Source organism: Pongo abelii, chromosome 7, assembly GCF_028885655.2.
Source record: "Pongo abelii isolate AG06213 chromosome 7, NHGRI_mPonAbe1-v2.0_pri, whole genome shotgun sequence".
NCBI classification, from domain to species: Eukaryota; Metazoa; Chordata; class Mammalia; order Primates; family Hominidae; genus Pongo; species Pongo abelii.
Genome location: NC_071992.2, coordinates 81,719,182 through 81,747,164, shown reverse-complemented (window position 1 = coordinate 81,747,164; position 27,983 = coordinate 81,719,182). Strand labels below are relative to the sequence as shown.

The following is a 27,983-nucleotide window of genomic DNA, read 5'->3' as shown; positions in this document are numbered from 1 at the left end:
GAGCCACCATGCCTGGCTGGAGTTTTTTAATAACAATATAAACGTGCAGAAACTATAGAAATGGGAAACATCACCTATCATTTAAAAATATTTGTCTTATACATACATGTTTTAGGCAAGATTGTAATCATAGTACTTAGATTTGTTTCCTGCTATTGCAGCATCATGCACATTTTACTGTATATATCAGGCATCACAGCTTTCTATCTAAAATTTTTTTTTTTGAGACGGAGTCTCACTCTGTTGCTCAGTCTAGAGTGCAGTGGCATGATCTGGGCTCACTGCAGCCTCTGCCTCTTGGGTTCAAGCATTATTTATCTAAATTTTTTTTTTTTTGAGATGGAGTCATGTTCTGTTGCCCAGGCTGGAGTGCAGTGGTACAATCTTGGCTCAGCACAACCTCCACCTCCTGGCTTCAAGCAATTCTCCCTGCCTCAGCCTCCTGAGTAGCTGGGACTACAGGCGCGCACCACCATGCCTGGCTAATTTTTGTATTTTTAGTAGAGATGGGGTTTCACCCTGTTGGCCAGGCTGGTCTCAAACTCCTGACCTCATGATCTGCCTGCCTTGGCCTCCCAAAGTGCTGGGATTACAGGTGTGAGCCACTGCGCCGGGCCTATTTATTTAAGTTTTAATAGCTGCATATACTTCCAACAGGTAGATAGGAAATAATTTACTTATTTCTTGTTGAAAATTTAGATTTTTTCCATTGTTTCATTGTAAGTAATACTCTGATGAACATGTGTGGAACTATGATTCTTTCTAGGGATAGCCAAGGAAAAGCATCTCAGTAGCAATCTGGAAACACCTGCAAAACCTTTTTTTTTTTTTTTTTTGAGATGGAGTCTTGCTTTGTCACCCAGGTTGGAGTATAGTGGCGCCATCTCGGCTCACTGCAACCTCCACCTCCTGGGTTCAAGCAATTCTTCTGCCTCAGCCTCCCCAGTAGCAGGGACTACAGGCTCACACACCACCGTGCCCAGCTAATTTTTGTATTTTTAGTAGAGGCTGGGTTTCACCATGTTGGCCAGGCTGGTCTTGAACTCCTGACCTCAAGTGATCTGCCCGCCTTGGCCTCCTAAAGTGCTGGGATTACAGTCGTGAGCCACCACGCCCAGCCACAAAACCTTTTTGTTCTAATAGAAGAATTAAAACATATTGACTACCTGATTGATATTAGGCACTGTGGTATGTGCTTCAGTGTTTTAATGTTTTTAATGTGCTTAAATGTTTTCTTATGTAATCCTTAAATAATTGAATGAAATGAGTAATATGCCCATCATTATACTTACCCGATTGTATTATAATAATCTGTAACTGTCTTCTAAGAATTATGGTATTTTATTTTTAAATCCTCAGAGTCTATTTTAGTTCCTGGCACATAATGAGGCTCAATAGATGTTATCTATTCAGATGGATGTTTAAAAGCTTTGCCTTGAGGCAGTTTTGGCCTTATAAAATTCTCTTCTTTGCTACCTTTGTTTCCTGAGCTATAGTCTATAGATTTCCAAGGACAGGGATTGGTAACCAATAAACTCATTCCAGATGTGCCCAGAAAAGTAGTATTTAGACCACATCTCTGGCTTCAACTTTGGCATGTCTGTTTTTGTCATTTATCTCTGCTGAAAATGTGTCAAGAGGAAATTCTACTTGGATTTTTATTAATTGATACTTTACCTACCATTGAAATTAATGTTTATATGAAATTAACGTATGTTATTTTTTCATTTGCAATTGAGTTATTTTTGCTGGTTATTTGGAATATTCCCAGAGAGGTACATTAGAACCTTTGAAGCTCTTTTTCAGGGAAGGAAGAACTACTCTTAATATCCTACAAAACTAGAGAATGCCTAAATGCCCACAAAGCATTCCCAAGTTTATTCATTATCCCTCCTCTCTGAATTTCTGTAGCACTTACCTTTCATTTGCTTCTGACTAGTTTGCTTTTGCCTTTATATTTTGCCATAAACATATTACTATGTACCATATATTATAAAAAGTTCCTTATCTTTTTTTTGAAAATAGTATATAATTTTGTATGGAAAACACTTACTGTCACGTATGTGGAGTATACTTAGAGTGACAAATTTAAAGTGTAAAGGTAGTGGATTGTTTAAAACACACAATTTTTTTTTTAATACACAGGCTGAAACAAATGTAAAATTTTTGAATACCCTGTAGTGAGACCAACTCCTCGACTAGAAAATAGGAGAAGTTTACTTTAGAGTTTTTATCCTCTGCTGCTGCATTAGTGGACCAGGAGAAATAAACAGCAGTGAGCCTTGTGAGGAGCATCCATAACCCCTGGCTTACTTGGGTGGTTCTGGCCTACCAGAAATGAATAAGAATTATTTCAAAGGAATTTAATTGAATAAAGTATTTTAAATTTTTTACAAGCAAGTGTTAGTTCACACTGAAGTCATGGTGCATTATTTAGTTTTTCTAAATGTGCCCCATAGCTACTGCTTTAACTATGGAATATCTTATTTTGAAAGCTCATATTTTTTATATTTGTGAAAGATACATACCTACGGCACACTGTGAAAACACCTTTCTGGTATTTTACAATTCAATAGACTGACTTAATTTTTAGTTCAACACACTGTGCAACAAGTTAGGTATACCTCACTTTGCCTTGATAGATGTTTTGGCAAAGTTTATAATTTGAATTGTAATAAAAGTATATTCTTTTATTTATTTACATTGTGTTTGCCTTATAGCTCAGCTGTTTGTTTCAATCCCCCCTTTTTTTTTTTTTTTTTTTTTTTTTTTTTAATGAGACTGAGTCTCATTCTGTCGCCCAGGCTGGAATGCAGTGATGTGATCTTGGCTCACTGCAACCTCTGCCTCCCGAGTTCAAGTGATTCTCCTGCCTCAGCCTCCTGAGTAGCTGGGACTATAGGCGCATGCCACCATGCCCGGCTATTTTTTCTTTTTTTGTATTAGTAGTAGAGACTGGGTTTCACCATTTTGGCCAGGCTGGTCTTGAACTCCTGACCTCAGGTGATCCACCTGTTTGCCTCCCCAAAGTGCTGGGATTATATGCATGAGCCACTGCACCTGGCCTCAAGCTCCATTCTTTTTTTTTGTTTTGAGATGGAGTTTCACTCTTGTTATCCAGGCTGGAGTGCAGTGCCGCAATCTCAGCTCACTGCAACCTCTGCCTCCCGGGTTCAAGCGATTCTCCTGCCTCAGCCTCCCAAGTAGCTGGGATTACAGGCGCCTGCTGCCACGCCCAGCTAATTTTTTGTATTCTCAGTAGAGATGGGGTTTCACCATGTTGGCCAGGCTGGTCTCGAGCTCCTGACCTCAGGTGATCCACCTGCCTTAGCCTCCCAAAGTGCTGGGTTTACATGTGTGAGCTGCTGCGCGACCTCAAGCCCCATTCTTAACTTTGCTATTAGTTAAGATAGCAAAAAAATTTTTTTAAAAAAGATCTCTGGGGAGAACTACTTTAGGGTCTATGGTGATGGTTCTTTTTTGTAATACAATAAATCTGAATGAATTTTGTTTTGAAAGCTGTTATCTGTAAATTGTTATTTAAAATTCACTATTTTAACTATAATTGTCTTGACTACACTTTTATTAATACCTTAAGATTTTAATATGTTAAATATCTTTTCCCCTTTTTAGGTATGGCTGATGGCAAGCATTGTACTTTTCCACATCTGCCTGGCAAAACCTTTGTCTATAATGCTTCTGAAGATAGACTGGAATTGTGTGTGGATGCTGCAGGACATTTCCCCATTGGTCCTGATGTTGAAGATTTAGTTAAAGAGGCTGTAAGTCAGGTTCGAGCAGAGGCTACTACAAGAAGTAGGGAATCAAGTCCCTCACATGGGCTATTAAAACTAGGTAGTGGTGGAGTAGTGAAAAAGAAATCTGAGCAACTTCATAACGTAACTGCCTTTCAGGGAAAAGGGCATTCTTTAGGAACTGCATCTGGTAACCCACACCTTGATCCAAGAGCTAGGGAAACTTCAGTTGTAAGAAAGCATAATACAGGGACAGACTTTAGTAATAGTTCCACTAAAACAGAGCCTTCTGTATTCACAGCTTCTTCTAGTAATAGTGAGCTTATTCGAATAGCTCCTGGAGTAGTAACAATGAGAGACGGCAGGCAGCTTGATCCTGATTTGGTTGAGGCCCAGCGAAAAAAATTGCAGGAAATGGTTTCTTCTATTCAGGCTTCAATGGACAGGCACCTTCGGGATCAAAGTACAGAGCAGTCACCATCTGATCTTCCTCAAAGGAAAACAGAAGTTGTGAGTTCTTCTGCAAAGTCTGGGAGTCTTCAGACTGGTTTGCCTGAATCTTTTCCTTTAACTGGTGGTACTGAAAATTTGAATACAGAAACAACTGATGGCTGTGTAGCAGATGCACTGGGAGCAGCCTTTGCCACAAGGTCAGAAGCACAAATGGGAAATTCCGTGGAGGATCTTGAAGAGATGGATAGTCAAGATGCTGAGATGACTAACACAACTGAGCCAATGGATCACTCTTGATTTAATTAGAGGCTAATAAAGGCAGAATGTTTATTGTGAATATGTAATATTTGTTGGCTGGGCCACGTAACTTGATTAGTCATTAAAAATCTTGTACGTATATAATTCAAAGATTATATCTTGTTATTCAGTGCATGATAGCAAGTGTGTGATTGGCCATAGCTTTTAATATACTGCTGCCCAGGCTGGCTCTGAATTTCTATAAATTAGCTATTAGATCTGCTGAGATGACTTTCTTCCATATATGTGGTTCATTGGAAGTTCTTTGTAATTTTAATTCCATGAAAGTCTTAATGTTTCCAACATGAAAATTCTCTTACTTAAATACGTTTGATTTCTGAAAAGGCTACAAATGGAGGGGAAGTTAGATTTTGCTGATGTTGATGTCATCAAGGTAACCATCTTACATACTAGTGTCAAAAGGTTTATGTAAACTTGAATTTTATCTGAACTAAATTGTATCTTAAAATTCATACAATTATTTATTAGGCAGTGGAATGCAAATGTTTCCATGAACGTAAACACATTCATAGAGATTTCTTGGCGAAAATATCTTGAGAATAGAATGTAACAATATAACATTTTGCTGATTTCCGCAAGGTTGGGGAAAAATCTCTTCTAGATTGATGAGGTCAATGTGATTCAGTTGTGTTGCTGTCTGAGCCAGCACAGCCAATTGTGTGTGCTCTATTAATATGTTACCATTATTTTTGATTCCTGGCTTGGTCAAGAACCACCTGATTTTTTTTTTTTAATCTTGCAGAAAAGTTGATTGCAAAGTGTGGTAGAAAAAGAAATAATGGTAGCAGTAGAGAATTTATAAATAAGAGTTTATCTTTATGAATGAGTTAATTGTTCTACAATTTTGATCAGTGGTATTTAAGCCTGTATATGCTAAGTGTATTTATGCCCCTTTGAGCCAAAATGTTTTTTTTTTTTTTCTTAGAATCCATAAGAGTTTATTTGTTGGCTTCACTTGGGTTTAGATGCAAATTTTACTGCATCACACCCTGATCAGCTGGGTATTTGCTTAGTGTATTCATCAAATCTTTAGTGCCAGTTTCCTTGAGAAGCAGCTTTTATGCTTATTCCTTAAAAACAACAGAAGAGTGTTTATCCTGAGATTGGTATTGCACTATTTTATTTTATTCTGCAAATCTGTATTCTAAAATGTACATTTCAACCCATATTCTTCCTCTGTTCACTGAAATTAAGTTGAATTTGAATGGCTGAAAGACAAAATGTATGTTAATACAATCTCTTACCTAGAGCATTCAAAGCCTGGCTGTCTCTGTTTGCACATGTAACAGATGCAGAACTGTTTTTGTAATTCTAAGAAAATGTATGTCAGAAAGTATTTTATCAGATGTTTAAAAATCTCTGCCTGTTGATTCATAAGGGATATAGACAGTACTTTAACTTGTGTTTCCAGATAAGGCAGATTTTGGTCATCTTTCTGTGAAAGTATCTCTAACTGAATCCACTACTTAAACAAACTACTCTATTTTAAATAAGGAAAGAATGGAGAATCTAGACATTTTACAGGTGTATCTGAGCAAAATATATATTTGGGTTAGTTTTTATCACATTATCACGTTTGTCCTTATATTTTATCTTCATCCTAAATTTTCTTTCTCCCTATCAAAACAGCAGGAAATTTTTAAACTTTTATATTGTACACTATTTTTGCATAAAATGAGAGCTGTAGCTACCAAATACTATTTACTACTTAGTAAAGGTGGCTTCTGTGTATTAAACTACAAATTACAAATATCACTTCACTAACCACTATAATTATTTTTGGCTTTTTCAGGCACTGGAACTTTTTGGGGGGGGATTTAAATACAGGAAAACTTTAATCAAAAAATGCACTGCTTTCATGTAAAATGATATAATCATCTTTAACAAATATTTTCTTCATTGATAACTGACAGATATCTCATAGCATTAACATAAAATACCAGAAACAAACTTTATCTCCCTATTCTTACATTTAGTGCAAATTGGAATGCATATGTGAATGTTAGAAGATGGACTTAATCTCTGACAACTTTATTAATTTCTCTAACTACAGCAATGCTATTTAAAAGCCAGTTAGGTATGAATAGTACAATAACAGTTTGGGTTCTCCCTTGATAAATGAATAAAAGGCTCAATTCTGATAAGTGATCAAATTTCTTGAAATTCTTTCAAATCAGCTGAAAATTTGGTTGGGGTGATTGATGGTTTTTGAGAAGTAGGCCAGGTATCCTCACGAAGAAGTTTTAGAATAGGGTTTCTTTAAGTTTTTAAATATCATCCTTTGTCTTTCCATATGGTTTTCATAACCAAATACATGAGTATAGCATGGTTATTTTTCTAGTACTGCCATTTGTGATATAGCCACATCTTGGAGTGCAAGCTAAACATCTCAGGTAAATTTTTTTTTTTTTTTTTTAGCCCTAGAGGTAACATTATAACTAAAATGCATTCCTGCAATTCTGTTTGCAGTGCTTCACTAAACATTGAAATAAAGTTGTAAATTTTTTCTTCAATAATCCATTCTGTAGTTAATCATACCAAATTTAAGTTGATGACCTAAAGTCCAGGTAGTGTTGAAGATAGTATGTATCTAGAATACTGGTAATGAGAAATTGTAAATTGAAGAAAACAAGATGCTGCCATATATTAAGATAGAATATAATTAACTCCATGAGAATGGTTACTCAGGAACTAGTTAAAGAGCAAACCCATTTCTCCCCCTTCACCCTGTTTCACATATTTTATTGGAAAATGTTAGGGTAGAGGCCTGAGAAAGTTAGCAAATGCTATTGACTGATACTGGCTCTGTGTCTTCCAGTGATTTTTGGTTTGGTTTTTACAGTCAAGCCTACTGCTTGCAATTAAGATATCTGAAATGCATCCGTAATTCCTGGCCACAGGTCCTTATTGCCATTATTTTTAAGTATCTTCATTGGAGATGAACACTGACTTTTGCGTATGGTCTCTTACCTCAGGGAAGATCACTTGCTAGCAACTCATACTACTAATGACAGGTTTTTGAGAATTGTACTGACATCACATGTTAGCTACTAAATGCAAAATGTATAAAAGTATTGTTTTATGTAGTTACCTACCAATACTATCTGCTACTGAATAACTCTCTAAATATGTAGACCTCACTAATAACCTTTAGGTAAAAAATTTACTTCTGTCATTAATTACACTTCAACTGGTCAATATAGTGGCAGCATAAAGTGTTTATTTCAGAATATCAATACAGTTTTGTCTTCATTTTTCAACAGTAATTTCAGTTGGTTCATACTTAAAATACTACAGCACAGATTTTGAGTTTTATGGTTCTCAAAGCAAGGTTTCCATCTTAGGATTTTTATAAAAACAAAGCCTTTGCAAAATTGGATTAAATTCCGCCTATCTTAATGTGAATTAAAAACCACCATTTATAATAATAATAGTGAGCACCATATTCTAAGTTGAGTAAATGTATCCTACCATTCAAGGTTATCATATAATTTAACAAAATTGTACAACCTTAAGGCTCTTCACAGTATAAATTAATTTTTCAAACCAGAGCTGTTCACATGAAAATATTCCTTAGTAGAATGTATATTTAAGAAATAAAACAACAAAGGGGAACTATATCACCCATGTAAGTTATAGAGTTAATTACAAGTTCTACCATTCTTGATAATTCTTTGAGATGCTAAGTGTTTCAGTTCATATTTAATGATACTTAAATCATGGGAATTTTAATGTTTGTTCCAAAATAGCATAAATTGTAAAAATTGTGAATTATTGGAGAAAATGCCATTACTTGTATATCTGACATTTAATTTTTTAATTATGGAGACTACATGCTTTTGTAGTATAATATTAATGATTATTCTCTTGTAAAAGAAAAGGAAAAATTAGTAAAGAAAAAAGTTTTAGTTGATGTTACCTGCTTGTGAGTATCAATTACTTAGTTTTTAAAATTTTAAGGTATTGCATACTTTTCTTTAGAATGCAGAAATCTCGTCCTGAGCCCTTATGCCTGTGGTAGAGCAATGCAAGACTGAAAAGGTTGTATTTTCAGGCTTATTTGACTAAGAATTAGTGCCAAGAACTGGAAATTCTACTTTTTGGAGGGAAATGATATTTAGAATTTGTAAACATAAGCAGTAATAGTGTAAATATTTAGAAAAATAGCAAGTGATTTAACTGCTCAATAAAATAGTATAGATGTTATTTCACCCTTAAGGCACTGGCTGTTGCCCATTATTTTCCGATTTCGTGATTGCTGTATATATTACATTTGAGTAATGAATAATTGGTAGTAGTGTATTATAGTGTTCTACAGCACACCTTACTGTACAGTATTTGAAGTTTTATATCAATAATAAAACTATAAGTTAATACTGATTTTCCCCTGAAATTCTCCACATTAGCTTTTAAAGGTAATTTTATGTTCTTTAGTTTCCTGGAATTATAATGCATGAACATATAGTTCAGTTTTATAAAGAAATTCTTAAATAATAAAGTTTTCTTGTTGAACTTAAGTGGGTTATCATACAGGAATAGTAATTTTTCCCTTTAATACAGATTTCATTGCTAGATGAAATGGACCCAGTGAAAAAAGAGTGCGCAATTTTTTTAAAAAAAAACAGGGTCTCACTCTGCTGCCCAGGCTGGATTGCTGTGGCATGATCAGGGCTCACTGCAGCCTCAGCCTCCTGGGCTCAAGTGATCCTCCCACCTCAGCCTCCTGAACAGCTGGGACTACAAGCATGTGCCACCACACCTGGCTAATTTTTGTATTTTTTGTAAAGATAGGGTTTTGCCATGTTGCCCAGGCTGGTCTTGAACTCCTGAGCTCAAGTGATCTGCCCTCCTCTGCCTCCCTAAGTGCTGGGATTACAGGCGTGAGTCACCGCACCCAGCCAGCAAAATTTCTTTAGACATATTACATAATTGGGCCATAATGCTTACTGAATATTTAAAAATAAAGGCAAATTCTAATAGAGAACTTGATTTTGTGGTGGTTTAAAAAAATACTGGTTAGTGATAAGGAAATGAAATACAGATAATAGTACTAAATAACATTTGTGTAGCTTAGCAGTCAACACATATTTACTTTTAAGTTTTGTTGTATATGCTTAATATACATTTTATTAGATCATTTAACTCAATAATTTAGAGTATAGCCTTAGACACCAGACTGCCTAGGCCTGAGTCCTGGTACGCTGCTTTCTGTGACCTCTCTGTGCATTCCTCTCTGAGAGGAGGATGATCACATCTGCTCCTAGGGTGGCTGTATTAAATGAGTTAACACGTGTCTGATAATTAGAAGAGTGCCTGACACATAGTAAATGCTCAAATATTTGCTATTGTTATATGTTAATGTAATGTGGTAGAGTTCAGTTGCCATTAAGTGGGATAAATCCTCACAGGGCACACATTATTTAAATAATTTGTTACATTAAAAGTTACTTGTACATAATTGACTAAAAAATGGATGGTTGTACATTCAAACATTTATGACCATGTGCAGCACTGAGAATCTCATGAACCAACAGTGTGCTCTGTGACCCAAGGCAAGTCTTGGAGGCTTTCAAGGCCTCCATTTCTTCTGTAACCTTGTGGTTTCACAATGGTCAACCTTTTGTTCTGCTGACCATTGTCGTCATAGTCTCACTTGCAGAGGGCATAGTGCTGATGGGACAAGTGACATGGGTATGAGCCCCATGTAAACTAAACATAATTACCTTTCCTTTAGGTGTTGGCTACAGTTATCCCAAACTTGGACTTGAGGTCTTGTATATGCATGCCATTGGTCACATACCATCAGAATAGAATTCTCAAAAACTCTTTAGTAAATAAGATAAACATCCTACTTATAACAGCTCATTATGGATTTTATTTTTATTGTCTGGCTCTTTCAGACCCCAGCAACTGCAATTCTGACTTAATAATTGATTGTTTCTAATCATTAAAAATGTATATAGAAAAACCGAAGTAAGTCTTTAATTGATTTTCTGAACTGTATATGATACACTGAGGTGAAAAACATGGGCTCTTCAAATTTGCACACTCTTTAGAAGTAAACCTGTCTTTGGCCCATTTGTCATACCACGTAAATTATTTGAGAAACAGATAAAATTGTGTAGGAATCTGGGGGGATTATCCCTGTTTGTCCTATTTATAGAAACAGGTATAGTACGAAGTCTACCTATAAAGTGATGACATTTTTATATTTGATTTATGGAATCAGTATTTTATTTTTAATTTTCTTTTCTTTTTTGAGACTGAGTCTCGCTCTGTTGCCCAGGCTGGAGTGCAGTGGCACCATCTTGGCTCACTGCAACCTCCGCCTCCCAGGTTCAAGCAGTTCTCCTGCCTTAGCCTCCCGAGTAGCTGGGATTACAGGCGCCCGCCACCATGCCCGGCTAATTTTTGTATTAGTAGAGATGGGGCCTCTACTAAATAGAGGGGTCATTCATTATTTTAAACAAGTACTGATCAAATGCCTGTTTTAAAAACTTGGGAAACAGTTCCAAATGAGACAAATTCCATGTGTCCTTAGAGCTTACATCCCAATGATGGAGATGAGCACAAAACACGCTGGTAATAGCTAACATTTAGTGACTCTTTTCCTTATATCTGGGCAATAGGCCGAACACTACATGCAATAATTAACCATCAAAAGCCTTTGTGGGTGGGTACTATCATTATCATCTTTTAGGAAACAAGTTGATATAGATTAGTTGGTTTACCTGAAGTCCTGGAGTTAGGTGGCAGAGCTGAGATTTAAATCCAGATGTTTAAGACTCCATAGTCTATGCTCTTAACTTTAATGCTACATTTGTAATTTAGCAAAGGAATAAAATTTGGTGGTCACATAAGTCTTTACAAACATTTATTGTTAAATCTAGCTTGTTTTTAGATACACCAACATGGTTTTAATTGATTTCAGTGTATAGAGTATCTGGCTTTTTTTTTTTTTTTTTTTTTTTTTTTTTTTTTTTTTTTTAAGAGATGGTCTCTCTGCTGTGCAGGCTGGAGTGCCCAGTGGTACCATCATAGCTCACTGCAATCTCAAACTCCTGGGCTCAAGTGGTCCTGCTGCCTCAGCCTTCCAAATAGCTGGGACTACAGATGTGTGTCACCTCACCTGGCTAATTTATTTTTTGTAGAGACAGGGGTCTCCCTATGTTGCTCAGGCTAGTCTCAAATCCCAGAAGTGCTGGGATTACAGGCATGAGCAACAGCTTTAATTTCACTTCCTACTAGTTCCCTTCCTGAACCCTAGTCCTCCATCTCAAGTTCTTCCTTCCTTGGATTTGTTTTCTTGCCTCCTCTAAATTTGGAGGTGCTTTAAGGAAGAGTTTCAGAATTTCTTAGATGACTAACCTGGCTACATTTGAGAATCACTGGTCAAAGTCCAGTTTTTCAAGGACCTAAAATAATTCTTGTTTACTAAGTGGGTCTGCTGCTTTGGAGGGGAGGTTTCCCAAAGGTCATGTTTCTCAAAAAATAGTTCATGGGCTATATGCATCTCAACTAGAAAATTTATTTCTATGGAATCATGTGTCAGGTACTTTGCTAAACAGAAGGAATAATAAACTGAGAAAGACACTTCCTGCCTTCATTACATTTACATTTTTAGTGAGAGAGAGATAGATACATTTAAACAAGCAAGTAACTGTACATATTGGGGGAGCATTGGGTGGTGTGGGATTATGCTGCAAGAGGAACTAACCTGACCTGCTAAATGGTTAGGGAATGCTTCCTGAGAGGTGATGTACCATCTGAGACCTAAATAATTGATAGTATACTTAAAAATCAAATTGGCCAGCCAGGCGCAGTGGCTCATGTCTGTAATCCCAGCACTTTGGGAGGCCGAGGCCAGCAGATCATGAGGTCAGGAGTTCGAGACCAGCCTGGTCAACATAGTGAAACTCTGTCTCTACTAAAAATACAAAAATTAGCCGGGCATGGTGGCGTGCACCTGTACTCCCAGCTACTTGGGAGGCTGAGACAAGAGAATTGCTTGAACCCGGAAGGTGGAAGTTGTAGTGTACCAAGATGGCACCACTGCACTCCAGCCTTGGCAACAGAGCAAGACTCCGTCTCAAAATAAATAAATAAAAATAAAATTGGCCAGGGATGGAGGATCGTGCCCAGTGCATGGGGAGGCAGAGATGGGAGGATCACTTGAGGCCAGGAATTCAAGACCAGCCTGGGCAACATAGTGAGACCCCAACACTATTGGAAAATAATTAGCTGGGTGTGGTGGTGCATGCCTGTAGTCCCAGCTACTCAGGAAGCTGGGGAAGTTTATAAGTGAGCTATGATTGTGTCATGGCACTCAGCCTGGGCAACAGAGTGAGTCCCTGTCTCTTAAAAAATAAATTGGCAAGACTCAGTATCTCCAAAAATATTTTACTAACTAGGTCAGTTCATCAAAAAAATTAAATGGGATGCTTATGTTTGCCGTACTTTCGACTCCAGATCCTATAAGGGGGCAGTGAGCCAGCTGAATAGAGAAGGATGAGGAACTTTGAGAAAACTGTTGAAAATAGGGTTGCTAGAGAAAAAGAAAAAACTTTAGCAAGGAATGAGATTCTGCACTGAATATACAAAAGTAACCAGATACATAAGCTTCTCCTTTGAAATGAAAAGGTGTCTTTGTAATATGACCAATGTAAATTAGATACATAGATGAATAACACAAATGTAAGCAAAACAGTAAAGCCAGAATCAGATTAGAGGGTTAGAAGCCCTCAGTTATTCTGATTTCTTTCAACATGACCAGGACTATAGAAAGACTAGTTTCTTTATTTTATTTTTTTTGAGGCTGAGTCTTGCACTATTGCCCAGGTTGGGGTGCAGTGGTGCGATCTCGGCTCACTGCAACCTCTGCCTCCCGAGTTCAAGTGATTCTCGTGCCTCAGCCTCCCAAGTAGCTGGGACTACAGGCAAACGCCACCACGCCCGGCTAATTTTTGTATTTTTAGTGGAGACGGGGTTTCATCATGTTGCCCAGGCTGGTCTCGAACTCCTGACCTCAAGTGATCCGCCCGCCTCGGCCTCCCAAAGTGTTGGGATTACAGGCATGAGCCACAGCACCCAGCCTCTTTTTTTTTTTTGTGACGGAGTCTTGCTCTGTCTCCCAGACTGGAGTGCAGTGGCGCGATTTCGGCTCACTGCAAGCTCCACCCCCCGAGTTCACGCCATTCTCCTGCCTCAGCCTCCCGAGTAGCTGGGACTACAGATGCCCGCCACCACACCCGGATAATTTTTTGTATTTTTTATTGGAGACAGGGTTTTACCGTGTTAGCCAGGATGGTCTCGATCTCCTGACCTCGTGATCCACCTGCCTCGGCCTCTCAAAGTGCTGGGATTACAGGCGTGAGCCACCGCGCCTGGCATTTTTATTTTATTTGGACAGTCTGGCTCTGTTGCCCAGGCTGGAGTACAGCGGATGATCTTTGTTCATGGGTTCAAGCGATTCTTGTGCCTCAAACTCTCAAGTAGCTGGGACTACAGTCGTATGCCACCACTCTTGGCTAATTTTTGTATTTTTTGTAGAGATGGGGTTTCTCCATGTTGCCCAGGCTGGTCTCGAACTGCTGAACTCAAACAATCCACCCTCCTTGGCTCTCAAAGGGCTGGGATTACAGGCACAAGCCATGGTGCCCGACCTAGAAAGATTAGTTTCATTTCTTCCTATAGCTTCTCCCAGCCTATACCAGTATCTGTCACCTCTGTTTCCGTTAAGCAGTGGTACTGCCTAAGTGGCTAGTATTCAAATGCCTATCTTAAATTGTGCTTACAGTATTCTATTTCAATTTAAGATTATCATTATGTGATCTTTCTTATGGCAGGTGATTTGGTTCTTTTGTAAATGTTACAATGTTATTAAATTTATTTTTGGTACATGGGGTAATTAGAACAATTACTATCTGGAAAAGTTCTCATTCAAATAGGCCTTAATTTTTTCCCATTTAAAACTTATTCTCGGCCGGGCGCAGTGGCTCAAGCCTGTAATCCCAGCACTTTGGGAGGCAGAGGCAGACGGATCATGAGGTCAGGAGATTGAGACCATCCTGGCTAACACGGTGAAACCCCGTCTCTACTAAAAATACAAAAAATTAGTCGAGTGTGGTGGCGGGTGCCTGTAGTCCCGGCTACTCGGGAGGCTGAGGCAGGAGAAAGGCGTGAACCCGGGAGGCGGAGCTTGCAGTGAGCCAAGATCGAGCCACTGCACTCCAGCCTGGGCGACAGAGCGAGACTCCCGTCTCAAAAACAAAACAAAAGAAACAAAAAAAACTTATCCTCAAAGCAATACATGTACATGGCTAAAATAATACAAAACTATAGAAGGCACCCTGTTCTCCCATCCCAATCGCTAAATCAACCGTTTTATCTTCGGTGGTTACCTCTACAACATAAGATATCATAGGTATAATCTCTTGATTTGTCGACTTTAGACAGTATTTTATTCCTCCATTGTGAAAAACATTAGTTCCCTTGCCCTTTTTAGGTTTCTCTATAACTTTAAATAATATAGTTAGGTCTCTGTTTATTAATCCACCAATTTCAAACATTATCTCTTGACTCTCCCTAGGAAAAATGAGGCAATTAGCATTTTTACACTTTCTGAGATCCCTTATCTTCTCATTCTACTTCCTAATTTTTTATCAGCTATCCTATTTATTACTTTTACATTGTCAAGGTTGATGGGATTCAAGTTATGTTCTTTTAGCCATAAGTGCCTTTTAAAAAATCTATAGTTTAATTAAGCTAATAAATAGCCAAGGTGGTCCCAAATGTTAAAATGAAAAGGATTTCACTTTCCCTAGAATAATTAAAAAAATAAAAATAAAATGAAAAGGTTTTTTTTTTTTTTTCTGGGACAGTAATTAGAAGTTGGAGTGTTTTCAAGGCAAACGTTGCAATTGTTTTTTCACCTATTTCTTCACCCAGTGAAATCAAGGCAGTCATTGTAATTTAATTTATTTGGAGAACAAGCCTCTTGTTTCTGCCTGGGTATAAATTCACTAGCAGTTATTCCACAAGAAGAAAGCAGGAATAGATTGTGGACAAGATTAATAGACACTTCAACTATCTTGTTTTATGTCCCACTATTCACTATTTTTTTTTTTTTTTTTGAGATAGAGTCTCGCTCAGTCGCCCAGGCTGGAGTGCAGTGGCGCAATGTCAGCTCACTGCAACCTCTGCTTCCCGAATTCAAGCAATTCTCCCTGCCTCAGCCTCCAAGTAGCTGAGATTATAGGCACGTGCCACCACACCTGGCTAATTTTTGGCATTTTTCTCTGAAAATTGTCTTAACTCTACAAATTCAGTTTGTAAATATGATAAATATATTTGCATTTTTATTTGTAAATAATAAAAAATGCCTAATTCATTTTCTACTCTAAATCTTTAAATTGCTTCCCCAGGAATATGCACCATCCGTATAGCTGTACCTACTACTTCCCATCCTCCTGTAACAAAAGGGCAATACTCCCAGGATTTGCTTATGCTGATTTGAAAAGCCCTGGTTAATCTAGTACCTAGAACACTATACTTTTTTTTTTTTTTTTTTTTTTAAAGAGATGGGATCTTACTCTGTCACCCAGGCTGGAGTGCAGTGGTGTGATTATAGCTCACTGCAGCCTCAAACTCCTGGGTTCAAGGGATCCTTCCGCCTCAGCCTCCCCAGTAGCTAGAACTAGAGGGGTGCCACCAGGCCCAGCTATGTTTTTTTTTTGTTTGTTTGTTTGTCTGTCTGTTTGTTTGTTTTTATCCTAGAATGAGCAGGCACGGTGGCTCACACCTGTAATCCCAGCACTTTGGGAGGCCCAGGCAAGCGGATTGCCTGAGCTCAGGAGCTTCAGACCAGCCTGGGCAACATGTAAAAATACCAAAACAAAACAAAACAAAAAATTAGCCAGGTGTGGTGGCGCAGACCTGTAATTCCAGCTACTCCGGAGGCTGAGGCAGGAGAATTGCTTGAATCCAGGAGGCGGAGGTTTCAGTCAGCCAAGATCGCACCACTGCACTCCAGCCTGGGCGACAGAGCGAGCTCTGTCTCCAAAAAAATCAATCAATCAATCAGTCAATCAATCAATCCTAGAAGGAAATAGCTCCAAAAAATAAAAGTACCTGGACAGAAATGATGAAACCATGTATTCAATCTGAAAACAAAACTCAGGTTCAGAACTCTATCTTGGATAGAGAAATGTTTGCTCCATTCTCTGTCCCCTCACCACCAATATTTTTGCTAATCTTCAGTCTACATTTAGGGTGCTATTTTAAATTTGATGAAAATTATAAATAGAAATCACACTGTCTAACATAAGCAGTTATAGAATTCTTAGTTTGGCTTTTAAAGTTAAAAATAAGAGCACTTGAACTGCATGAGAGGAAAAATTGTAAAGAGAAAAGTTTTAAAATGTCCCTATTTAAACCCAAGACTCCTTGCTCTACACTTTTGTGGTAGAGAGAATAATGATTTCTCAAAAGTGTCCATGTCCTAATACCCAGAACCTGTGAATATATTACCTTCCATGGCAAAAGGGACTTTACAGATGTGATTAACTTAAGGATCTTGACATGAGGGATTAACCTGGATTAGCCAGGTGGGCCCAGTATAATCACAAGAATACTTAAGAATGGAAGAGGCAGACAGGAGAGTCAGAGAAAGATTTGAAGGTGCTACACCACTGGCTTTGAAAATAGAGGAAGCGGCTGTGAGCCAAGGAGTGCACACTGCCTTTAGGAGCATGGCAAAAACAAGGAAACAAATTCTCCTCTAGAGTTTCCAGAAAACGAACACGGCCCTCCTGACACCTTGATTTTAGCCCAGTGAAATCCTTTTTGCACTTCTGGCCTCCAGAACCTTAGGGTAGTGTTTGTATTTCTTTTTTTTGAGATGAAGTCTCGCTCTGTCGCCCAGAGCGAGTGCAGTGACATGCTCTCAGCTCACTGCAACCTCTGCCTCCCAGGTTCAAGCGATTCTCCTGCCTCAGCCTCCCGAGTAGATGGGACTACAGGCATGTGCCACCACACCTGGCTAATTTTTTGTATTTTTAGTAGAGAGAGGGTTTCATTGTGTTAGCCAGGATGGTCTCTATCTCCTGACCTCGTGATCCGCCCGCCTCAGCCTCCCAAAGTGCTGGGATTATACCCGTGAGCCACCACGCCCGGCCATGTTTGTATTGTTTTAAGCCATTACATTTGTGGTAATTTGTTACAGCAGGAATAGGAAACTAATATACCTTTGCTGAAATTTTCAATATTTTTGGCCTGTAATAATAAAAGTAATGTTTCTCTTCAAAAAGTAATTTTCCATAATGTTCAAATTCTAGTCCTTATTTACAACAAATAAGCCTACTAACTGAGGGTTCAAAATGAAGGATAGGAACTCCAAGTTAGGGAAGAGGGTATTCAGGGCATTAAAATGATAACTTACCAGCATGCCACAAAATCCTCAAAGCAGGGTTATTAGTAATTGGTGGGAAACATGACATCCACAAAGATACGAATATGTGTGCTTCTCTTAAATTCTGATCTTTCTACCTCCACTCTAAATGTTATCACCTTCTACTTTAACAGAGATAATAATCTATCTTGTTTTTTTCCAGCCTCTCCTTCTCTACTGGCCTGGCATGTTCAGGCATTACTAATGGGCATAGTGAATTTTTGAAAGTTTAGGGGGAATCTGTGCTTCTTGACGGTGGTTACTGGCATTTAGTGTGCTGGGACTGGGAACACATTCCTCTTGCGATGTGTGAGACAGTCCTGCACGAGGAAGAAGTATCCTGCATTCCATTCACCTTTCAACCAGTCATGTAAGTGAAACACCTGATTATAATTACGTAAGCTAGAACCAGACTTCCTTTTATACAGAAGTGCACAACTGCTTTTTGCACTATTTTAAAATAATTGAGTATTTCCAGAAATGCAACTACCATGTAAACCAAGGAAATATTGTATTTTATTTTGTTCAGGCTGAACCAAGAGTTGTCTCCCCATTTTAGAAAATCACATTACTGAAGGCAACCCAGCTCAAAGTTTTAAGACGCTAATACAGCCCATGTATGGACGTCTGTATTTGTAGATATTGTGTTCATAGTGACTCTACCTATATATATCGGCTGTATTAGTTGTGCCTGAGAGAGATTTTATTATAAATTTCTTGTCTGTCCTGTATATTGTAGGTAGAGCAGTAAAACAATTTTTAAAAAAGTAATGTGTAAGTTATCTATGAATTTCATTTTAGTATGGTACAGGGAATAGAAAATATTGTTATAAAAAGGGGATATTGGCTCCAGTAGGGTTGAAATCATTGCTTTAAATGCATCCATCCATCCATCCATCCATCCATCCATCCATCCATCCATCCATCCATTCCTCCCTCCCTCCCTCCATAACCATGTATCACTGCCTTGCCTTCCCTTCTCTCTCAAATATCTTCAAACAGTGCCTTGACTTCACTACCTAATCAGTTGTCAGTCCTCTTGAAATCTGACTTTTACTACCACCATGCCATTGAAACTGTGGCCACAAAGTCACCAAACCCTGTTAAATCCAATATATACCTGTAGAAAGAAATCAGTCTCAATTTACTTTCTACAGCATTTGAGCTCATTTCCCTTTTATTTGAAACTTTCATTCCTTGATTTATATTATATCACCTCCATGATTTCTATCCCTTAAACTCCTTTGCAAGCCTTGCTCTTCTGCCTGTTCCTTGTTGGCATTTCCCATTACTTCACTTTTAGCCCCGCTTCTCCCTCTACACTCTTTTCCTAGGCAATCTCATCTACTCCTGTGACTTCAGTCTCATCCTGATTCACAAATCTTTATTTTCAATCCAAACCCCACTCATGAACTATATCTCTCTCCATCTGGAAGCACCAAATACCCAAAATTCAACATGTTCCAAAATGGAACTCACTTCCTACCCACCAATCTATAATTACTCCTGTATCCTATTCCAAATTAGTAGCACCACCAGTCAGCCAGTCTTTCAAATAAGAACCTGAGAGTTTGGATTCACCTTTTTCTCTCTCCATTATCCTGTCTTCTCCATCGCCACTGCCAATGCATCAGTTTAAGCTCCTGTCTCTCACCCAGTTACAGCAAATCTTTTAACTCATCTCCCAGCTTCTAGTCATGTCCAATCCAATACATCCTCCACATGGTCACCTGGGGTATCTTTTGAAACATAAGTCTGTTTATCTCTACCCTGTTTAAAAAGCAAACAAAGAGACAGAAAGTAGAGTAGTTGTTGCCTAGGGCTGAGGACCTTGGGAGAAAATGGGGAATGACTGCTAATGGGTACAGATTTTGGAGGGAGGTGATGAAATGGTATAAAACTGATTGTGGTGATGGTTGCACAACTCTTTGAAGATACTAAAAACTAAATTTTACAATTTAAATGAATGGATCATATTACTAGAGTATGAGAGAGTAATAGAATATGAACTCACTAATAGATCTGAATTCAAAATAATTGAGTCAGGTTCAGTGGCTCACATCTGTAATCCCAACACTTTGGAAGGCCAAGGTGGTAGGGTCACTTGAGCCCAGGAGTTTGCAGTGAGCTCTGTTTGTGTCACTGCACTGCATGCAGTACTCCAGTCTGGGCAACAGAGCAAGACCCTGTCAAAAAAAAAAAAAAAAAAAGAAAGAAAGGAAAGATAATTGGGAGAAGACTTGTAGATTTATATAGTAGAGGAAAAGACTATTCATTTTAATATTGAGAATTAATTTACCAAATTATAGCTAATCTAAAACATACTTTGCAGGTATTATTAAAATAATAATGAGTATGTCCTTTATTTGTATGTACATGATTTTAAAGTACATTTTCATATATCAAATTTTTTTAAGTTGGTTCTCTCAATTTAGAGATCTATGTTCAAATCTGACTTTGCTATTACTTTAAGTTACCTTCTTTTAGCTAGTTCTACCTAAAAAAATTAACTTAGTTGAAAAATAAGAGTAATTTAGAAGATAGAATGCTTGACTTTCCTCGTAACAGGTTAAGGTGCTATACTTGAGACTGCTTTTGAGAGCAAAATTAATCTCTGTAGTACTAATGTGTAGCATGAGTAGGTGTTTAAGAACTGTTTGTTAAATTGAATTAAATAATATTAATAATAAATAAATAAGATTAATAAGCATTTCTTTTATAAGAATAGGGATTCTCAATCTTTATTATAGCACCAGGTGCTATGTGCTCTGTGCAGAAATTTTATATTATACCACTACCTCCCTCTTATGGTAATTTACATGAATATGTACAAATGAACCAACTTTGCACTAATTTGTTTACTGTGATATTTATCAGTAACTCACTAAAGAGGAACAGCAGAGTATCAGTAGCTTTTCAGTATTTGAGTCCAGTATTGCAACTCTTAAAAGTAGGTTTTTCTAAAACTAAAAATCAGAAGGTTGAGATTGTCATTTTCAAAGATTTATCCTTTTACCAAATAAGCAAAAGCCAGCCATTCACAAAGCAGAAAGGGGTCACCATTAGCTATGAATGCTTTCTATGTCTCTGGAGCTTCACATCCAACACAACTATAGCTGTGAGAGAAGGGTGCTGATCCCTTCCTCCCTTCCTCCTTCCCTCTTTCCTTATCTCTCTTTCTTTTTTTCTTGTTGTATCTGACAATGGTTACTTTCTTTTTTCTTTTTCTTGAGATGGAGTCTCATTCTGCCGCCCAGGCTGGAGTGCAGTGGTGCAATCTTGGCTCACTGCAACTTCTGCCTCCTGGGCTCAAGCTATTCTCCTGCCTCAGCCTCCTGAGTAGCTGGGACTACAGGCACACACCACCACGCCCAGCTAATTTTTTTATTTTTAGTAGAGACGGGGTTTCACCATGTTGGCCAGGATGGTCTCGATCTCCTGACCTCAGGTGATCCATCTGCCTCAGCCTCCCAAAGTGCTGGGATTACAGGCGTGAGCCACCGCACCTGTCCGATGGTTATTTTCAATCCCAAGTCGTGCACTTTATCCAGTAAAAATTGGGCTGAAGAATTTAGGAATTCTAAAATATAAATTTGAATTGGAAAAATAAAAATTTACTTCATGAAGATTTAAATATAATAAGAAGAGTGACAGGGGTTGTGAGTGCCCCTTCATTCATGACACTCTAGCTGTCAGGTCTGGGATTTGATTTTACCCTACTCATAAGCCAAGTTAAACTGTTACTGGCTCATGGATCCTTTTACCAGAAGACACAAGACTCTTAGGTTGGGGACAAAGTATTGGTATTACTTATAGCAGAGCAAACACCTTGAGCATCAACATATTTGTGCCAGTTATTCTCGCTTTCAGGTCCCATGGGGCAATGTAATGGTACCAGATGGATGTCATGCATAGAGTGGATTTGTGCCACAGTTGAGAAACACTGAACTTGGGAATCCACTGCTTTTATAGTAAGCAGTAAGTAAACCTAGTTTTTGTCTTGGACTGAGATGTTACCTCATCTCTCAAGGCAACTAGCTGCAAATAACCCTTAGAAATGGCCTGTGTAAAAGAGTACTCAGGGCCTTGCAATCTAGGCACACCCAGCAAGATGTATATAGGAGTGCAAGAAGACCAAGGAAGATTGTTTCTTTTAGTAACCACACCAGCATCTCTAAAGAATGGCCCTGGTTAGGCATAGATGGCTCATGCCTGTAATCCCAGCACTTTAGGATGGTGAAGCAGGAGGACTGCTTGAGCCCAGGAGTTCAAAGTTACAGTGAGCTATCATCACACCACTGCAATCCAGCCTGGGCTACACAGCTAGACCCCATCTCTAAAAACGTTAAGAACAGGCCAGGGTCAGTGGCTCATGCCTGTAATCCCAGCACTTTGGGAGGCTGAGATGGACAGATCACCTGAGGTCAGGAGCTTGAGACCAGCCTGGCCAACATGGCAAAACCCCATCTCTACTAAAAATACAAAAATTAGGCCAGGCATGGTGGCTCACGCCTGTAATCCCAGCACTTCGGGAGGCCGAGGCGGGAGGATCATCTGAGGTCAGGAGTTCCAGACCAGGATGGTCAACATGGTGAGACCCCGTCTCTACTAAAAATACAAAAAATTAGCCTGGTGTGGCAGGATAATTTCTTGAACCCGGGAGGTAGAGGTTGCAGTGAGCCAAGATCATGCCACTGGACTCCAGCCTAGGTGACAGAGTGAGACTCTGTCTCAAAAAACAAAAAACAAAAAACAAAAACCAGAAAAATTAGCCGGGCGTGGTGACACATGCCTGTAATCCCAGCTACTTGGGAGGCTGAGGCACAAGAATTGCTTGAATGTGGGAGATGGAGGTTGCAGTGAGTGGTGATTGCGCCAATGCACTCCAGCCTGGGTGACAGAGTGAGACTTTGTCAAAAAAAAAAAAAAAAAAACAAAAAAAAACCTACTATTTGATAGCACAAGTTGACTAGAGTCAATAACTTAATTGTACATTTTAAAATAACTAAAATTTATAATAACTAAAAGTAACACAAAGGATACTCAAGGGGATGGATACCCCATCTCCATGATGTGATTATTTCACATTGCATGCCTGTACCAAAACATCTCATGTACCCCATAAATATATACACCTACTATGTACCCACAAAAATTAAAACAAACGAAACAAAGCCACTATAAATGTTTTCCAAAATGGCTGAATTCTGCATCCCTACCAGCAATGTATGCAAGTTGCACTTGCTCAGCATTTTCATCTTCACCAACATTTGTATAGTCAGTCATCTTCCCCGCTCATTCTAACAGAAGTGTAGTCTAGTATCTCATTGTGGTTTAATTTGCATTTCTCTAATGACTAATGAGGTGGAACATCATTTAATGTGCCTGTCATATATGTGTGTGTGTGTGTGTATATATATATATACACACACATATATATATATATATCTCGTTTGGTGAAATCTTTTTAAATCTTTTGCCCATTTTTTAAATGCTTTTTTTCTCACTGAGTTTTGAGAGTTCTTTATGTACTCTGAATAAAATCTCTAAATGTTTGCTTAAAAAAAACCCATCTTAGTATAGAATACACCTGAGTATGTGTATTCAAATGACTGTGAACCACTTTAATTCCACACTTTGCCCTGAGTTTTATAACTGATTTATGTAATTTCACAATGTTATCTTTCTGGGAATTGTTTTTCTCTATATGTAAAAATGAGGGAAATTTGTTTTACTGTCAAAATCTAAAACATCTGTCTTCAAGCTCTAAAAAAGGTATTCTGTATAAAACTGAATACAGCCTAAAATATAGCAGAAGCTCTGCTTCCTGTTAGATATAAGTGAAGTAATGTATGACCCGGGGTAAATAAGAAAACAGTGAAACAGTGATTCCAAATGACATTGGGAACATAATGAAATTTGGGAACTCATTTCTAAATTTTTTTTTATTTTTTATTTTTACTGAACCAGCAACCCAGTAAGGAATGATCTGGAAGAAACGCTTGGCCAGGTGTTGTGGTCCCAGCTACTTTGGAGGCTGAGGCAAGAGGATCGCTGTTCGAGGCTACTGTAAGCTATGATCGTGCCACTGCACTCCAGCATGGGGGATAGAGCGAGACCTAGTCTCAAAAAAGAAAAGAAAAGAAAAGAAAAGCTGTTTTACCTTCCCTTCCCTTCCCAGAATCTATACCTTGAAAAAAGGAACTGTTAAAAAAAAAAAAAAAAAGCCAGTGTGTTTAGTTTTTGACAGCAGTGCATGCAAGCTTCTCTGTTAATTCAGCGCCTCTTAATTCACTCTGCACCTGCATCTGATTTGCAAAAGATGAAGCGTAAAATTTCAAAATAGCAAGTGTTTGTTACAGTGTTAACATGTGGCTCAGTGCTCTATGCAGTAGACCATGTGGACTTGCAAATTTTCCTTAGCCAAGTGTAATTGTTACTGTAGCAAATCTACTTTAATGCTACTTGAAATGAACAGTTCGTAGTTACTAGACTGGAACCTCAAGTAGCTGCAACCACTAGAAACTCCTCCGGTGGTTCCCTACTCCCTGGTCTCTCCAGAGGGAAGGTCACCTTCTACACTTAACTACCATGCTCATTCATCCGGACGAAATGCCCAGTCCACTGTCTTCTTCACGCGTTATTCTCCAGGACCGGGCTCCTCCGCCGCGCACGTTATTTCCTGTAGAGCGGGCACGAAATTAAGCACCTTGAGGACCAGCGGTAGACACAGATTATCTCCTGTTCCAAGCACGTCTCCCACTAGGAACTTTTTTCACTTGTCACGCTTCTGCTGCTTTTTGAGGAAAACAGGTGATATTTGGTTTCCTGCCAGAGTCTTCGTCACTCTCGTAGCTATGATGTCTGAGTAAAAATAGCTCACATTTTTGCTTAAAAAATAACGGCCGCGCAAATTTATGGTTAGATTTGTCTCAAGTCTGAAGACCGCGCATCCTAACTAGTGAGGCGGAAGACACCTAAGGAGCGAGGAGCTGTCGCCGAGGCGAGGCTGCGGAGACGTTCGCTTGCTGGGCCGCGGGACCACCCACCCCGCCAGGAACTCAGTCCGCTCACCCTAAGAAGTTTGGGGCAACTGGACTGCTCCACCGCCAGCTTCCGGACCCACTCCTTGGCGAGCGCAGGAACTCGCTCTCCCAGCATGCCCCGCGCGGTGCGCCTCTCGGCGCGTTCCGGGTCCTGTGACAGCTCGGCTCGCATGCCCCACCCACGGCCCCACCCGCGGCCCCACCCCCTGGCTCCCGGCTCCTTCCCCGACTCCCGCGAGTTCCAGTCCCAGCTTCCAGCTCCCCAGCCCCGCCCTCAGCCGCGCGCGCTCTCCCCGCCCCGCCCTCGCTCCTTCGCGTGCGGCCCCCACAGCCAATGAGGTTCAGGGCCGCGTGCGCAGATTCAAACGGCGGCTCTTGAGGGAGGCTGGGCGCGAGATTCGGCGGTGCGGACAAAACCCTGCAGGAGACTGCGAGCCCTGCAGAACTGCTAGCTGCGGGGGAGAGGGCAGGGGTCGGGCGCCTGTGGCGGAGCCGGGCTGGGACCGGGGCGGGGAGGCTGACAAGCGGCGGGAGAAGCCGGCGGAGGGCGGGATTGCGCCTCCTGACATGTTGGGGGCATCCGTGGCCGGGCCGGGCCGGGGCTAAGAGCGGCGCTGCGGGCCGGGGTCGGGGGCGGGTCGCGGTCCGCCCCCGCTGTCCCTCCGTCCTGCCCTGTCGAGGACGTGCGTTCCGCACTCGGCTGCCTCCAGAAGGAGCGAGGGAAGCGGCTAGAGGATCGGGGAGAAGGAGCATTCGCCGGAGGCTGGAGGAGGCTGACCCGCGTCCCCGCCCAGCCTGCTCCTATGCGGTACTTGAAGGATGGCGAAGAGGTCGCGCAGGTGGGTGGCACCCCTTTCGCCCAGGCCTGTCGGCGCCGTCTCGGCTCAGATTCTCTTTCCTATCCCGCTGCCCCCTCCCGCCATAAGGCCCTCCCCGGCGAGGGCAGAGGTTTTTCTTCCCGCGTCTCCGCGGCCGCTTGGCCTCGATGGCCGGAGCGCAGCTGCGACGTGTGGAGAGTTGGGGACCAGGGTGTTTGAGGCGCGGGACGTAAGAGATGCCCAGGTTTCTCGGTGGCTCTCCCCACAATGCGCGTCCAGATTCCTGACCTCACGCTGCCGCTTCCTCGAGGCAGGTTTCTTGCCAGGTAAGTCGAGCGCTTTTAGGGAGTTCGCTACGCAGAGAAAACTGGCTGTGTCCTGCCGCGAGGACTTGAAAATGGTGTTCGGGCGACTCTTTTCTGAATGATGGTACAGTCAAAATAGGAACTACGCGGTGAACCTGGGCGGCCACCCCTCTGCCAGCTTGGCTATCTTGAAACGTTGTGGAAAATCATCTGGGGAATAGCTGAGAGGACTTTTTTGATGTTTTCTGTAATTCCTATACCCATATTCTCAGCTTTATGTATATATATATATTTTAATATTCTCTATTGGGACCATGTCACATAGTAACAACTAGTAGTAACAACTAGTAGCTTGATCTTAAAATAAAACAATGTGTTTGATTCACTTAATATTTTGAGTGTCTGTGTTTGGCTCTGACCGTACCTAAGTATTGCACAGAGGTAAGGCACTTTTTTCCACCTTTGCCTGGAGAATGTGCTAGGAGGAATTTATGCGTCTAATTTTTGTGTACATGCCATTACAGCAGCTACTCATAAATTATGTGGAGTAATTGCTTAGATAACAAAAATATAGGATGTCTTCTGATTTTCGGCATTATCAAATAAACCTGAAAAGATGTTTGGCAGGATTTCCAAATATTTATTTATCTAGATCCACAGCCCCAAAATATTAACTAGAGATGTATTTCCTAAGTTGAAATTTAGTAATGGGGGTCATTCATTGCAGAGTTCTGCTAAAAATTGGCAGTAACTATACATAATTGTTTTCTCCTTAGTTTTCTGTTAAGCATCTGCTGTGTGCAGGATGCTTCTGCAGAAATGCTTAAGTCTCTGTAAGCTTATTAGTTTTGAAATAAGTTATAGGACAAACCCTTGAGATGAAATAAATGTGTACACAGACCCCTCTAAAACTGTTTTCAGCCTTTGCACTATTGACATCTTGGACCAGATAATTCTTTGTAATGGGGAGATGTTTAGCAGCATCGCTGGCTTCTACCCAGTAGAGATAGTAACACTCCACTTCCCTCAGTCATGACAGTAAAAATGTCTCCAGACATTGCCAAATATTTTTTGGGGGACAAAAATCACCCAGGAAAGAACCACTCCTCTAGAACTTCAAGGACCAATTAACATCAATCTTCAGAAAAGATAGATATTTAAAGCTGTTGTAATTATGATTGCTGAAGTACTGGTTTAGGCTTTTTGAATTTTTAAATATAAAAAAATTTAAAAATAAGATGACAATTGAATATGTTAACTCAATAACAAGTTTATTAATGTGCGATATTATCTACTTATCAGTATTGATGTTAATCTTATTTGAAACAGTTTCTTGGCTAATTCTGTCATCAGCACTTAGTTAAATTAAAATTATGGCTAGACACCAATGTTTAAATGTCAGAACCTTCCCTTCCCCATGGGTTTTCTGTCCATTTCATATGTATGAAGTGTATGTTTCATAATAATGGACAAAGAAAGGAGAAATAACTTAATGTTAGTTTGCATATATAAGTTGTTTTATTGAGAATACTGTGAGCTTGAAATCTAAATATTGTACTTTTGACATTTATCCCTTGACAGTTGTGTAAGTTAATTTAAACATGATAGAATGATTTAAAGGGTCATAAATCTGGAGTAATTAAATGTGGTGGGGTGAAGCTATACTCTCCCTGGGAGTATACAGATAGAGGATGTGGGGAGAAATTATCATCTCTGAATGATGTATCTCTTAAGTCTTCATACTTGAATGTGTTTCATACTCTGAATTACATTTCTTGCCCACGTAAATATGATTTACATATCTTAGAAGATAGTAGATGCTCTGCTTTTGTGCTTCAACA

General features: G+C 39.7%; 2 protein-coding genes across 9 annotated transcripts in view; both read left to right on the top strand.

Moving 5' to 3' along the window:
• Positions 1 to 10,499, top strand: part of VCPIP1 (valosin containing protein interacting protein 1) — a 40,832-nt gene extending 30,333 nt beyond the window's left edge. Inside the window, exon 3 of the mRNA XM_009243838.4 lies at positions 3,634 to 10,499. Coding sequence (XP_009242113.3) covers positions 3,634 to 4,505 — 872 coding nt within the window. The 3' untranslated portion in view covers positions 4,506 to 10,499. The remainder of the gene's footprint in view (positions 1 to 3,633) is intronic.
• Positions 10,500 to 25,458: 14,959 nt separating this feature from the next.
• The window catches only part of MYBL1 (MYB proto-oncogene like 1), a 48,464-nt gene continuing 45,939 nt past the window's right edge, over positions 25,459 to 27,983 (top strand). For 3 of the 8 annotated variants that reach the window (XM_054561679.2, XM_002819142.6, XM_002819141.6), the window contains exon 1: positions 25,459 to 25,858. In XM_054561679.2, coding sequence (XP_054417654.2) covers positions 25,839 to 25,858 — 20 coding nt within the window. In that variant the 5' untranslated portion in view covers positions 25,459 to 25,838. Of the gene's footprint in view, positions 26,164 to 27,983 lie in introns of all 8 variants that reach the window. The other 5 variants (XM_054561675.2, XM_054561676.2, XM_063726661.1 and 2 more) reach the window with 5 other exon arrangements.